Source organism: Barbus barbus (assembly GCF_936440315.1).
Source record: "Barbus barbus genome assembly, chromosome: 33".
Lineage (NCBI taxonomy): Eukaryota > Metazoa > Chordata > Actinopteri > Cypriniformes > Cyprinidae > Barbus > Barbus barbus.
Window position 1 is genome coordinate 9,699,936 of NC_136761.1, and position 14,765 is coordinate 9,714,700.

The 14,765-nt window shown below is 35.0% G+C and overlaps 1 protein-coding gene across 1 annotated transcript in view; it reads right to left on the reverse strand.

The window, feature by feature from the left end:
- LOC306853133 (GPI ethanolamine phosphate transferase 2-like) overlaps window positions 1–14,765 on the reverse strand; it is a 118,992-nt gene that overhangs the window by 80,065 nt on the left and 24,162 nt on the right. The window contains exon 5 of the mRNA XM_079390332.1: window positions 5,976–6,114. Within this exon, the coding sequence (XP_079246458.1) occupies window positions 5,976–6,114 (139 nt within the window). The remainder of the gene's footprint in view (window positions 1–5,975; window positions 6,115–14,765) is intronic.

The following is a 14,765-nucleotide window of genomic DNA, read 5'->3' on the forward strand; positions in this document are numbered from 1 at the left end:
TACACCCAACCATCCATACATCTATTCCTCTATACATCTATCCATCCATCCCTTTTAAAATACCCATCATCCATTTAGACATCTATCATCCATCCATCCACCCATTTATTAATACATTTATCCAACCATCCATCCATTTATACATCCATCCATCCATCCATTTAGACATCTATCATCCATCCATTTATACATTTATATTTCAAATAAATGCTGTTCCTTTTTAACTTTTTATTCATCAAAGAATGTTCATATCATACAGTGCCCTCCATAAGTATTGGAACAGTAAAGACAAAATTGTTCTGTTGGTTGTGGAGTCAAGAAATTTGTAAATATGATTAAAAGATGAATAGACAAAACTACAGAATGTCACATTTTATTATTAGCCGTTTCAACACATACATGTTTTACCAAATAAAAAGAACAGCACTTTTAGAGTTCATCCCACTCATTGATGTGAGCATAAGTATTGGGACAGTTGAACATAAGGCAGATATAAAAGATTAAAAGCTATTATTTAGTTGTAGATAGGGATGTAACGGTATGAAAATTTCTGATCACGATTATAGTGACCAAAATTATCACGGTTATCAGTATTATCACGGTATTGTTAAAATGTGCTGAAGATGTTCAAAAAGTACCGACACACAAATCACTTCACCAAGTTTTATACTTAAAAATCAACAAACGGCAAATAAAATGACTTTTTGTTTGCATGATCACTAAAACAATAACATTACCAATGAGGTCTGGATTTTAAATGACAACTTGACTGACATTTATTTAATAGCATGTTCAAATAAATAATGTAAATGTTCAAATAAAGCTTTGAAAAAGTTTCATATTAGTTTCATACGAATATTGGTAGGCAAGATGGTTTTGTACCCTTCCAAATTCATTCTGCTACTGTCATCATACATTAAGTCATCAGTAAAGTTGAGAGGGCCTGTTCCAGAGGCAGCCATGCATGCCCATGCCATGACACCACCTCCACCATGCTTTACAGATGAGGCTGTATGCTTGGGATCGTTTGTAGTTACCTTTTTTTCTCTCCACACTTTTGCTTTCCCATCACTTAGATAAAGGTTCATCTTTGTCTCATCGGTCCATAAACACAGTTCCAAAACTCTTCTGGCTCACCTTTGTGCTTTTTTTGCAAACTCTATTCTTGCCTTTCTATTTTTGGTGCTGGTCAGAGGTTTGCATCTTGCTGTGTAGCATCTGTAATTCTGTGTCAAAGTCTCCTGAGGACAGTAGATTGTCAGAGCATCACCGCAGCTTTCTGGAAGTTGTTGGTGATTTTACAGACACGTCTTTTATGGTTCATTTTCCTAGCTTTTTTTTAATTGTCTGTCATCAACTACTATTGTTTTCTCAGGCGATCAGGTCGTTGTTGGTTTCTGGTGTCACTGGTGGTTTCCAAACTCTTGATTTCTCCATGCCCTTTGTTTTTGCTATAGCTATAATTGGCTTCCTCTTTTCTTTTAGCATCCAGATTGCTTGCTTTTCTCTCAAAGTCAGCTCCCTCATCTTCATCCTGGTTTTTGTGTGTCATCATCGAATGCAAGATTCAGAATACAGAAGTAATGGATATAACTGATACGACACATTCCCTGCTTTTAATATCTGAAGAATTAATGCAACAGGACACAGCTGATCACTTAGAGAGACCCGTGAGGCAACTGTTCCAATACTTATGCTCACATCAGATAGAGGGATGAAACTCTAAAAGTGCTGATCTTCTTAGCTGGTAAAACATCTATGTGTTGAATCACCCACTAATAAAATGTGACATTCTGTAGTGTTGTCTCATATTCATCTTTTAATCATATTTGTAAATGTCTTGACTCCACAGCCAACAGAGCAATTTTGTCTTTACTGTCCCAATACTTTTGGAGGGCACTGTAGGTTCCAAAAAATATTAAGCAGCACAACTGTTTCCAACATCGACAATAAATCAGCATATTAGAATAATTTCTGAAGGATCCTGTGACACTGAAGACTGGAGTAATGATGCCTCACAGGAATAAATTATTAGGATTTAATTGTAAAATAGTGAGGTACACTTAGGCGTCCCACAGAGGGGACAGGTGACAGTTAACAGGTTAAAGTACATTAAGACAGAAAAAAAATATTTTAAATTGCAATAATATTTCACAATATTACTGTTTTTTTTCAGTATTTTTGATAAAATAATTTCAGCTTGATGAGCAGAAGAAACTTCTTTAAAAAACAATAAAAATCCTACTGATCCCAAACTTTTGAGCGGCAGTGTACATACATCTATATTGGATTGGATTCAATTTATTGTCATTGCACATGTAGATACAAGGCAACGAAATGCAATAGAGAAGAAAAATACAGCACAACATGAGGAAAGGAAGGAGAAAAAAAATAATCCTCACACTATGCTCCTGAACGGGAGTACAGTGTGAGAACAGACAAAAAACCTCAGCATAGAGCACAGTCAATACAGGAACTTGCAGAGAATAATCCAGTTCAGACGACCAGCCATCCGGTCTGCAGCCATTACAGTGCTAACACAGACCCGTTATCAGACTGACGGGAAGAAGCGGCAAAGGCGTTGGATGTGGGTAAAGGGAGGTGAATGAATATCTGTATCTATGAGCGTATGAGTGTGTGTATGTGTAAGTTCGTGTGCCTAGAGATCCGCCGCGCTGGCACTCCAAACAAGTTGTCTCAGTCCGCAGGTTGTGGTGCGACACAGCAATTGCCATGGAAACGACCTTGGCCGGAGCCCAAACGCTCAACAATCACAAGGTGTATTATATATCCATTCATCCATTTATCCATCCATCATTTTATATATTTAACCATTCATCCATCCATCCATCCATCTAAACATCTATTCATCCATCTGTCTACCCATCTATTATCCATCTGACCATCCATTCATCCCTCCATCAATTTATATATTTATCCATCCGTCCATCCATTTATATCTATCCATCCATCCATCCATCTATATATCTATCTATCCATTTCTACATCTATACATCCATCCATTTATACATCTATCCATACATTTATTCATCCATCTGTCCACTCTTCTATCATCCATCCATCCGACCATCCATTAATCCATCCATCAATTAATATATTCAACCATCCATCTATTCAAAATCTTTCTACTACTTTTGTTCTCATTCCAGCGCGGTTCTGCAAACTGACACCCAAAATGAAGACATATTTACATATTAATGAATGAATGCAGATCACTTCATCTCTAGCAGGAAGTTGATGACAATAATTAAAAATTATTTCTACACGCTAAATCTATAATATATTCTTCACATCAACAAGACCGACATCAGCGTTTGATTAAGTCAGTGTTTCCTGCACTGTGCTACTGATGAATCTGTAGCGCTAACTCAAAAACGTATCTATAATTTAGCTGAATGGTGTTGCATTGCTTTTGCACTGTCCTCGCTGGCTGTGCACAAAAATAAACACAAGAATCAGCAAATCAATTGTTAAATCTGACTGAATTGATGGTCTGAATCGCTCCGAAGACTCACTTGGCAATGAAAATTCCGATGGAGTTACAAAGATACGAAGGAAGCCAATTCAGGTTAAGTTTATGCATATACAAAAAAGTAAAAACAAAAATTCAACTGCTTATTAACAAGTCTGCTGTCTCTCTCTCCGGACGGCGCTGGTTTTACCTGCGGCTACAGCGGTATGATGGACGATGAGGTCAGCATGAAAGAGCCGCATGCAGCGGGTGAGAATATGAGCTCATCTTTAAATAAAAACAGTGTGCTGCACGAGAAAGGTGGTGTGAATGCGTGTGTGTGCATGCGTATAAATGAGTAAGAGATCACAAAAATAGATCAGGCAGGAAAAGAAACAATTATCACATTCACCCTGACAGTCTGGTGTAGACAGATGCTTCGCCACTCCACACTTTCATTCAGGAGAGAAAAAGAGAGAGAGAATATAGGGATGAGTGGAAGTAGATAATGAGCATCTCTCACAGATTTTCACACTCTAGGGTGTGAGTATAGCGTGTGTGTGTGTGTTTATCCACACGTGGTTATGAGACCGTCATGTGCTCGGTGTGTTTACTGCGTCACATGACCAGTGTGACAACCGCTGCGCCAGCTCTGTGTGTGTGTGTGTGTGTGTGTCACAATCAATTACACACTAGACTCAATGCAAATTAATCCATTATAAAACAGTAGGGAAAAAATGAATTAATGCTTCATATTATTAGACAGAGATGAATCAGTGGGTAATTTAAAACCCTCGGGCCGTAAAATTATCCAGCAACTCACCGCAGAATTCCTCTAATGCAATCAGACTGTCACAGACATTTGTGATTTAATGTGCAGCGAACAACTACATGAGTCTATGTAGGATATGAGAGAAAGAGCACATCTAGAAAGCCTTACAGTAGAACTTTAACTTTCTACACTGCTGTTGAAAAGTTTAGGGTCAACATGATTTTTTTCAAAAGAAATTAAGAATTTTATTCAGCAAGATGCATTAAATTAATCAAACGTTACGTTAAAGACATTTACAATGATACAAATTCAAATAAATGCTGATTTTTTTGTATTTTATGTACATCAAAGAATCCTGAAAAAATGTAAACAACTATTTTTTTCACAAAATATATAATAATATGGCTGCTGAAAATTTTGTTTGCATCACTGGAATAAATTACATTTTTAAATATATGTATATATAAAACAGTTATTTTAAATTGTAATAATATTTCACATGTTTACTGCATTTTTGATGCAGTTTGATTTTACTAATAAAATATTAAATATTTTTAAACACGATTTTATCATTTAAAAGTCAAAGTGATGACATAAGTAAAATAACATTTTAGAATTTTTTTTTTAAAAATTACTTGATTTTATCTGATGTGAACTGACTGGATTGAAAAGCCAACATTCTAAACCAGAATAAAACAAAATGTACTGTAATTTTTATTGAATTAATGCTTACAACATTAACTATAATTTTGAGGACCAGAAAGGATGGAAATAATCATGAAAAAACTAAGTTTGGCAGTCTCTGATGCAAAAAACCATGACTAAAATAGGGAGAAAAATACAAATGCAAAAAAAGAATGCATTTATTGGAAATGTGTAAGCAAAGAAAGTGTGAAACGCATCAGGCTCTTTTTAGTGGAATAATTGCCCTTCATCTGTACTTTAGAGATGCAAGAATGGTTGAAATAACTTCCAAACACATGATCAGAAGCACACAGCTTTGCACATTCTAAGAATATCTTGCACAGTCATTAACACTGATCTGCAACTGTTTTTGATTTAAGCATTGTTTGCGTTTACACAATCGCTTCTGAGAGTTTGTTAAAACAGACCTTTAAATAAATAACATCATTAACTGGTGCATCAGCAACACGATCAGGCCCCGTCCCTCACAAAGACATTAATTCTCTTAAATGCATGTGTGAATATGTTGGTTGTTATTTGTCAGTTTGATTTAAAGCAAGATAAAGATGAAAAATGATCACCCCAGTCACACCAACTCTCAGTCTGGGGACTGATTTACAAAAATGTTTATTGTGCGCAAAGCTTCTTTGCAGGAGACCGAGGACTATTAGAGCCCTTGTTTAGCTGGATATCTGTCATACGGCCATTATTGGATACGGCTTAACAATTGTGGGAGGAATTTTGTGTATGGTTGCACTAAGTCTGGCCAATATACTTTACTGAAGAAGCAAGACATCAAATATACAACCCAGGCTTAAAATAACTTCACTTTCAAACAGAGAAACTTTGGAAAATCGATAGAAGATCATCCAAAGAGTCACATAACCTTTACATCTGGAGGAGAAACTTAATGTGAGCAAACTTTCCTTCAAAACATTATGACAACGTCATTTTTTTTTCTAACATAGGATTTTTTGGCAATCCAATAGTCAAATTTCTCAATACAAAGCCTTCTTTAGAGAACACCCACCAACGGCCTGTACTCACTTTTCCTCCTGAAGGCAGGGCTGATGAGCACAAGGGGTGTGTTGATTTCCGGTTCCGACGATCCGCCGTGACTCCCGCTTTCAGACATGCCGTGGTCTCCACACAGAACCAGTAAGTTGGGCAACGTCCCTTCAGATTCCTGAAACAGAAATTTAAAAAAGAAATATATTTTAATGTATTTATATTTATTATTAATCTAAATGAATATAATTACTAATACATTGCTAATATTTATTTTATTGTTATATATATATATATATATATATATATATATATATATATATATATATAGCCTACGTATACATATACATGTATATATTTAAGAAATTTATATAATATATATATTTATATATAAAATAAGTAACATATATATGTATATATTACATATATGTATATATTTCTTAACTATATACATGTATGTGTGTGTATTTATATATCCAGTACATGATAAATATACATAGTACACACAAATACTGTATATTATGTAAGCACAAACCTTTATTTTGGATATCATTAATTGCGATTAATTAATTTGACAGCACTAGTTTATGGTTATTTCACTCTTTGTTTAGACTATGATCATTATATACATGCAAAAATGTATATATAAAAAAAACATTATTTTTTCAATACAATTAAAATATAATATACATTATAATATTGTATAAAAATATAAATTATTAATTAAATAATTAATAAAGCAATCATTTAAGCACTTTTTGCAATGTCATGAAAATATTTCTTGTCATTGTCAACAACAACATAAAAACTATTTATGGTAAAAAAAATAAACTTTTTGCAAAAATTATGCAATGTAAATTTTCCTGACTTGTCAATTTTCCGCAGATCCTGCTGTATATGTGTGTACATTTGTGCATCGTGCTTTCTGCAATATATATATATTTTTAATTTCTTGTCAATTCATTGCAGATCCCGCTGTATATTTGTATTTATTTGTGCATCACGCTTTCTGCAAAATAAATTTCCTTAATTTCTTGTCATTTTGTCACAGATCCCGCTGTATGTTTGTGTATATTTGTGCATCATGTGTGTTTGTGTAAGCGTGCGGGAGAGAGGCTGGAATGCTCTTCTCTCCACTGGAGCAAATCACTGAGGTTTTAGCTCTAAGCCGCGGGGACGCGTCTCTCTCTCTCCCTCTGCCATCAGGGACGCGAGGACGATCGGCTCTGTTTCACATCAAAGAGTCTCTCAGTGCGTCGGAGCCACTTGATTCCCTCAGTGGCACTCTGAAGCCGCACACACACACACTAAACAGCCGTCCTTCACACACTCCAGGGCCCTGTACCACTGTGCTCACAGCTGGCCGGCCAAACGCTCTTACTGCCGCTGACACTAATGATGCTACGCTAACAACCAGTCCTCTGCTCGCAGCGGTTCAAATATTCATGAGCCCACTAAACGTATGCTAATAACTAGCCTTCCCTCCCGCCCGAGTTAATGCACGCTAATGAAAAGCACTGTGAATAAGCCATTTGAAAACGCCTCACTTGCAGCCTAATATCCGTCAGCGGTGTGAGGAAATAGTGTGCATTGACAGGTGTGATTTAAGTCAACGGCGACGGGAAAACACAAACCGTAAATTAGCTTAGGAAATTCCTAATATGCTGTGATTGCCCAACACATCACTGTCAAATAAAAGCTAAAACCATTCCTTGTGTAAATTATTATACATTAAAGGGGTAGTGCACCCAAAAATTAAAATTCTGTCAACATTTACTCAACCTCATGTTGTCCTAAAGCTGTTTCCTTCAGTCAGTGGCTACCATCAAACAGTTGCTGGTAGACACTGACTTCCATAGTATGGAAACAAAAAACTAAACAACTATGGAAGTCAATAGGGACCAAAAACTGTTTGGGTATCCACATAACTATCCCCTTCAAGGCATCTAGAGTAGCAAAATAAAACTAAAACTAAAAAATAAATAAAATAATTATAACAATAACTAACGATAAATAAACAAATAAATAAATGAAACATAAAAAATAAATAAATAAATGCAAACAGAATAAAATATAGCACAAATAAAATACATGTATAGTACACTACATAAAGAAGAACCATTTTAAATAAAATTATACAAGAAAATGAATAGGACAAAACCATTAATTTATTTATTTTGTCACAAACAAATGTGCTTAATTGTCATGAAAATAAATGCATCAAAATCTGAAAATAAAAATAGGCTTCATATTCTATATTAATTTGTTTCTGATTTATTTTCAGTTTTTTGACAAGCAGCATGAATATATACCACTTCACTTAATTCAAAGGGAAAACAAGATTTTTCTTACCTCATTGATAGATATTTTTAAGAAAGTTAATTATAATAAAATTTTCAGAAAACAAAACTTCCTTATAGTCTTTTTCCTTCTTATATGTAATGAAAAAATACTAAATATTTTATTATCGGAATGAAGTATTTTTAAAACAAGAAAAATATATGTCAATGGAAAATAATCTAAACTGTTTTGAATTTAAAATTAAGTCTTTAATTCTCTTTTCTTGTATTAAGCATAAACTCAATTAACTTTATTTTATTTTTAGTTTTTTGTAATTGACTTAATATCGTCTCAAGTAAATGCATCTTGATTGAAAAATGTTTAGATATTTCTACTGGAAAACAAGAGAAAAATATTGTGTCTAAAACACAAAATATTGTTTCTAAAACCCATTTGGACTATCCAGTCTGGTGGCCAGACCAGACCACAAACCCTCTTAGGCTGGTTTAGGTTGTTTTACGGGCATCCAACCTTTTAAAAGACCTAAACGGGACAATACAACAGATTCAACACCGAAGCTCTGCTCTAAAATAACAAACAAAAAATCTTTGCATTGCTGCAGGAAAGACTATTCCTAGAGTAGATGGCCAATTTCACCTCAATAACGGCATGAGGACGGCCGCCCCGTAAAGGGCCATGGGGGTGTCCCGTCTGCAAATGCCTGTTAGCAGAGGCAGTTTTCCAGCAGTGAGCCAGAAATAAACTGCTATCACATTTAGCCGCAGTAAAGGAGACGGATGAGTCTCAGACTGTAACACAGTGTTCATATCGCAGGGGTAAGGATAAAGAACAGCCAACAAAGCAAGGAAAATAAATAACTTGATATAAGAATATAAAGCGGTTTTTCTTTCCCTCCTTTATAATGTGATTTACTATTATCCTCTGGATGCCTGCGTCTTACCATAAAAATACAATGAAAATAGAGCATTTCCCCTTATGACTTACTAGAAAGCTTAAAGCAGAACAAAACTAATAAAGAAAGGCGACATTAAAGGAGCTTTCAAAATAATTCAACACGAAGCAACCATTGGGAGTTATTTTAAAAAAAGTCAAGAGTTTCAGACTTCATTGCGGGAATGAGTGCAATAAAATAGAGATGCGTGTGAATTTATCTTATAGAGACCGACGTGAATCAAACACGGTGTTAATGTACGAACTGACAATTATTTGAAAGCGCAAAAGTGGTTTCTGACTTCAGAAAGAAAAGACCAGGAGTGAGAAAAATGAATAAAAAGTGAAAATGGAACGAGGTAAAAAAATGAAAGATGCCCCCTGCCATTTTAATAGCACTGCAGGCGGCTTTTCCAAGAAACCTTGAGGAATTACAGATGGCTTTAATGAATAGCTCAGCTAAAGCGAGTCATTATTTACTCACCCTCATGTCGTTCTGAACCCTACCTCTTTCTTCTGCGGAACACAACAGGAGAAACTAATTCTAATTTGAATCTTTCCTCTTTAAATATCATGCACATATGATATGTGCATATTCAAATTTGGCACATAAAAATGCAATACAGGTTTGATGAAAATGCAATTGATTTGATTTTTGTTTTGAGAACTCAGATTTTCAGTAAATAACAACTTAGACAAATGTCATATGACTTTAGAGGACTTCAGCTCATAAGCCGCAGGGTTAACTGAAACAAAAAAAATATAGAAGTAGTACAAAAACTTTAAGATTAAATTTAAAAACTACAAACTACCAAAACCAAAACTGAAATGAAAATAGCTACATAGAAATATTAAAAACTAATAAAAATGTCAAAAGCGCAAAAGCTTAGACTAAAATGCAAATGAAGACAAAAGTTAATTCAGGATATTAATAAATACTATATTTGCATATTAGTAATTAATTATTAAGTCGTTGGGACCACATTACACCTTTGGATTTAAAAACTATACGTCTTTCCACATCGATACGAGTATCTTTACTGTACGCCCAAGAGCAGCATGAGCGTGCTTTAAATGGTCTCCTTTTGAAGAAATAAGCTCATATGGATGTGAATGATCTTTACGTTTCATAAATCCTGATGCTTTCATACAAAGGTAACGAATTCCAGACAAGGAGCGTGGGGGGAAAAAAGAAAGAAAGGGAAAGTAAGAAAGACTGAATAAGACAGAGAGAGAGAAATAACAGAGGGGACGCAGGGAATAGGTTCAGAAAAAATAAAAGCGCTAAATCTGTAAGGAGATTTCACAGGCACAGAAACCAAACCCAAAACGCTTCAGTCAAGGTTTGATGCTTCTTTTGCCACTTACAGCGATTCCCTACACAGCACCAGTGAGAAAAGTTCCAGAACCATCGTTTAAATATTCAGGAAGTCGTTTAGGCGGTTTTCTCAGGAGATTCTTTAATGCTAGCCCTTTTTTAATTAAAGAGGAGAACAGGGGACGCCGGTGCAATTTCAGAGTTTGTGGCAGCAGCCAAGCTATTAAAGGAGGAACAATGTTACCCACGCTCGTGATGTTCCGAACTCCAAACCCAAACTTTCCTTCATCCGTGAAACACAAAAGGAGAGTGCTGCTCTTCTCAATAGAATAAAAACAATATACTGCTAAATAATATAATTAACAATCATGTGTTAATCTAAATTAATGCTGATTTACAAATATATCCTATTGTTCATTATTAAATCGTTCTGCAATAATAATAAATTATCATTATTATTATTATATATCAAGGTACTTTATATATCTCATACACAATTTGAAATGTAAATGTGAAAAAAAACCTAATTAATTATATTACTGTATTAATATTGGCTATTAGTATTGATATTAACTACTATAATTCATATTATTATATTATAATCATCATAAATTACTTTATGCAACTTGAAATGTCAAAAATGCATTAATATGTCATTTATTATTATTATTATTATTATCATCAAACTTAATGTAGCAAATGTATTAGGGCATGTAAAATATAAAAACATAATTATTATTATAATATTATCAAATTTATTGATACAACTTGAAGAATTAGTTAGTCATTTTTAGTTTTTGTTGTTTATATACAATTATTATGAATTATTTATTATTATTCAAGAAACAGAAATATTTTTTATGGTTTTAGTTAACTATAATAACCATGGTTATGGTAATAATAATAATAATAATTATTATTATTAGAATTAATAACACTAATTTATACAACTTAGAATGTTTTAAATCTATTAGTATATGTAGAAATTAAAATTAACAAGCACTGTAAATTACTGATCATTGTTAGTTCACGTCATAATAATGCACAAACTAATGTATATTTTTGATGTAGATATCGATTCTAGTGACATGCAGAAGTCCTGTCCTTGAGCTAGAAACTTTACCCATGATGCTCTAGGCCACAGTTATCAAGTAAAGACAAAATTGCACCTCAAAGAGTATTTTGAGTTGCTTTGGACTAAAAGCATCTGAGAATGAACAAGAAGCCAGTCGAGCCAGCGCAGGTCACGGCAAGTGCTCAATAATTGAAATAACAGACTTTCAATGGCATCGATTAATATGCAAATTCAATTTAAACAGAGCAAAATGTCCAAGGTCTCTGCAATGCAGCAGTATTCATTACAGGAAGAAGAGCTTGCTCAGGAAATGAATCGTAAAATCAGCAAACATGACCACTTCCTCTATAGATACTTTGTCCCAAAACGAGGCAAATGAGAGATTTGCATGTAATTATACAGAGCAGACACAAGAAACCAGTGTGGGAGAATGTATAAAAGCGTGGCCCAATTTACAGTCTGAAATCTCGTCTTCACAGGAGGGATATGGACTTGGAAAAGGAGGACAGGAAATTAAAGCGTGCCATTATACTCAGATTCTCGGAAGTCTTGTAATTTACACGACATACATGGGTTTGAGTGGGAATAACTGAATATAATCCAAACTCCCAGTTCAGGCGAACAACCTCAATACAAAGAAGCCGAACGCAGCTCTGGGGTCCTGTGGCCCCGTACAGCCCCGAAGAGCAGGAGAGAACAGAGCGCAGGCCAGCGGCTGAAGACAAGATCCCCAGCCTGAAATCGACAGCTTCCTTTATGGGATTCGGCCGCATCACACAAAGGGATGGAAAGATTGTTCTGTTGGAGGAGAAATGAACTGATGTGTTCATCGCAGAGGCTGTCCAGGGAATGTGAGAATACATGAGGAGAGAGAAAAAAAATGATGTAGTAAGATGGGAAGAACTGCACCAAACTGGTACAAACCCAATCTCTACAACATGAGTGCTGGATGGCAAAAGAATCCGTGTTAGGAGAGATGTTTTAATATTATAAAAATTGCATTTATAACATTTATTATTATTATTATTATTATTATAAAATATACATTTTATAATATTATACAAATTGCCATAACATTTATTATTATTTTATTAATAAAATATAAAATGTTGTAATATTATAAAAATTGCCATAATATGTTTTATTATTATTATTATTATTATTATTAAATATTTTGTATAATAATAATTATTATTATTATTATTATTACTACAACTTGTATTAAAATATTATTATTATTATTATTATTATTATTGCATTTTCAAATATACATTTTGTAATTTTGAGAATCAGCACCTCCAAATCCGAGGCCATGGTCCTCAGTCGGAAAAGGGTGGTTTGCCCACTTCAGGTTGGTGGAGAGTTCCTGCCTCAAGTGGAGGAGTTTAAGTATCTTGGGGTTTTGTTCACGAGTGAGGGAAGGATGGAATGGGAGATTGACAGACGGATCGGTGCATCTTCTGCAGTAATGCGGTCGATGTACCGGTCTGTCGTGGTGAAGAAAGAGCTGAGCCGCAAGGCGAAGCTCTCGATTTACCGGTCAATCTACGTTCCTACTCTCACCTATGGTCATGAGCTTTGGGTCATGACCGAAAGGACAAGATCCCGGATACAGGCGGCTGAAATGAGCTTTCTCCGCAGGGTGGCTGGGCGATCCCTTAGAGATAGGGTGAGAAGCTCGGTCACTCGGGAGGAGCTCAGAGTAGAGCCGCTGCTCCTTCACATTGAGAGGGGTCAGCTGAGGTGGCTCGGGCATCTGTTCCGGATGCCTCCTGGACGCCTTCCTGGGAAGGTGTTCCGGGCGCGTCCCACTGGGAGGAGACCCCGGGGAAGACCTAGGACATGCTGGAGAGACTATGTCTCCCGGCTGGCCTGGGAACGCCTCGGTGTCCCCCCGGAAGAGCTGGAGGAAGTGTCTAGGGAGAGGGAAGTCTGGGCATCTCTGCTTAGACTGCTGCCCCCGCGACCCGGCCCCGGATAAGCGGAAGAAGATGGATGGATGGCATTTTGTAATATAACTACTATTATAATTGCAATAATATAACATTTAATTATTACTATTATTATTATTATTATTATTATTATTATTATTATTATTGTTGTTGTGGTTGTGCAATAAAATATACATTTGTAATATAAGAATAATTAATGATTTCATAATTTAAAATACAATTTCATTAAAATTCATAAAATCCTTATTTTACTTTACTATATTTTAATAGATTATTATTATTATTACTACTATATACATTTTAATATTCATTTTGTTTTACCATTTTTTTAATTATATCATACAATTATTAAACATTATCATCAATGTATTTAATTTATAAAACTTGAAACGCAACAACTGTATATAGAAATTACAATAAACCAAAATGAATACATTATTGCTATTTATTAGGTTATGTCGTCAACGCATTAACTAATGTTAACTATGTTTATTATAATATGCTGAATTTAAAACTAATATGTAGTGTGTTAGAAACAAAAGGTATTGTTATAATGTATGTTTTTAGAAAAACAGAATCCTGTAGGAAGCACTGGCATGCTGTTATTAAAAAATACAAATACAAAAAGATGAAAAAGAACAAATAAGTAAGAGAGAGAGGGAAATGTGTGAGAAATCTCATTAGTTTGCATGGATTCTACGCGAGGGCCGTCAGCTCAGTCCAGAATGAAAAACACAAGCATCTCATCACAACACAAGAGATACAAACAGGAAGGCACAGGATGAACATGTTAAACCGAACCTCGTCTGTCCAACAGCATCACAGCTCCGTGTAATTGCACATGAGACTGTCAAACAGTAAGATTACGTACGATTCAACGGCTTTCAAACACCTCAGTGTGTCTAATGAGTAATGTCTGAATACTCAATGACGCTTGTGACAGCAGAGGGGCTTTTAGAGACCCTCAGAGCCTCTATGCCATGACAACAAGAACATATCAAAGTGAAGCTAACAGGTCATTTACCTCAGCGACAAATGACGCACATTTGAGTCATGTTTTCTGTCTTTTTAGTTAAAAATGCCTGTTGGGTGTCCATGTGACGGGGCTTTGAGCAGAAACACAAAAGCATCTAAAACCCATTCTCTGCTGGCTTTCAAAGAGAAGAAACACAATGTCCAGTTTGACTGAATTTGCATGTAAAAAAAAGATTTTGTTCTGCATATGTGCTCTACCGTTCAAAAGTTTGGTGTCA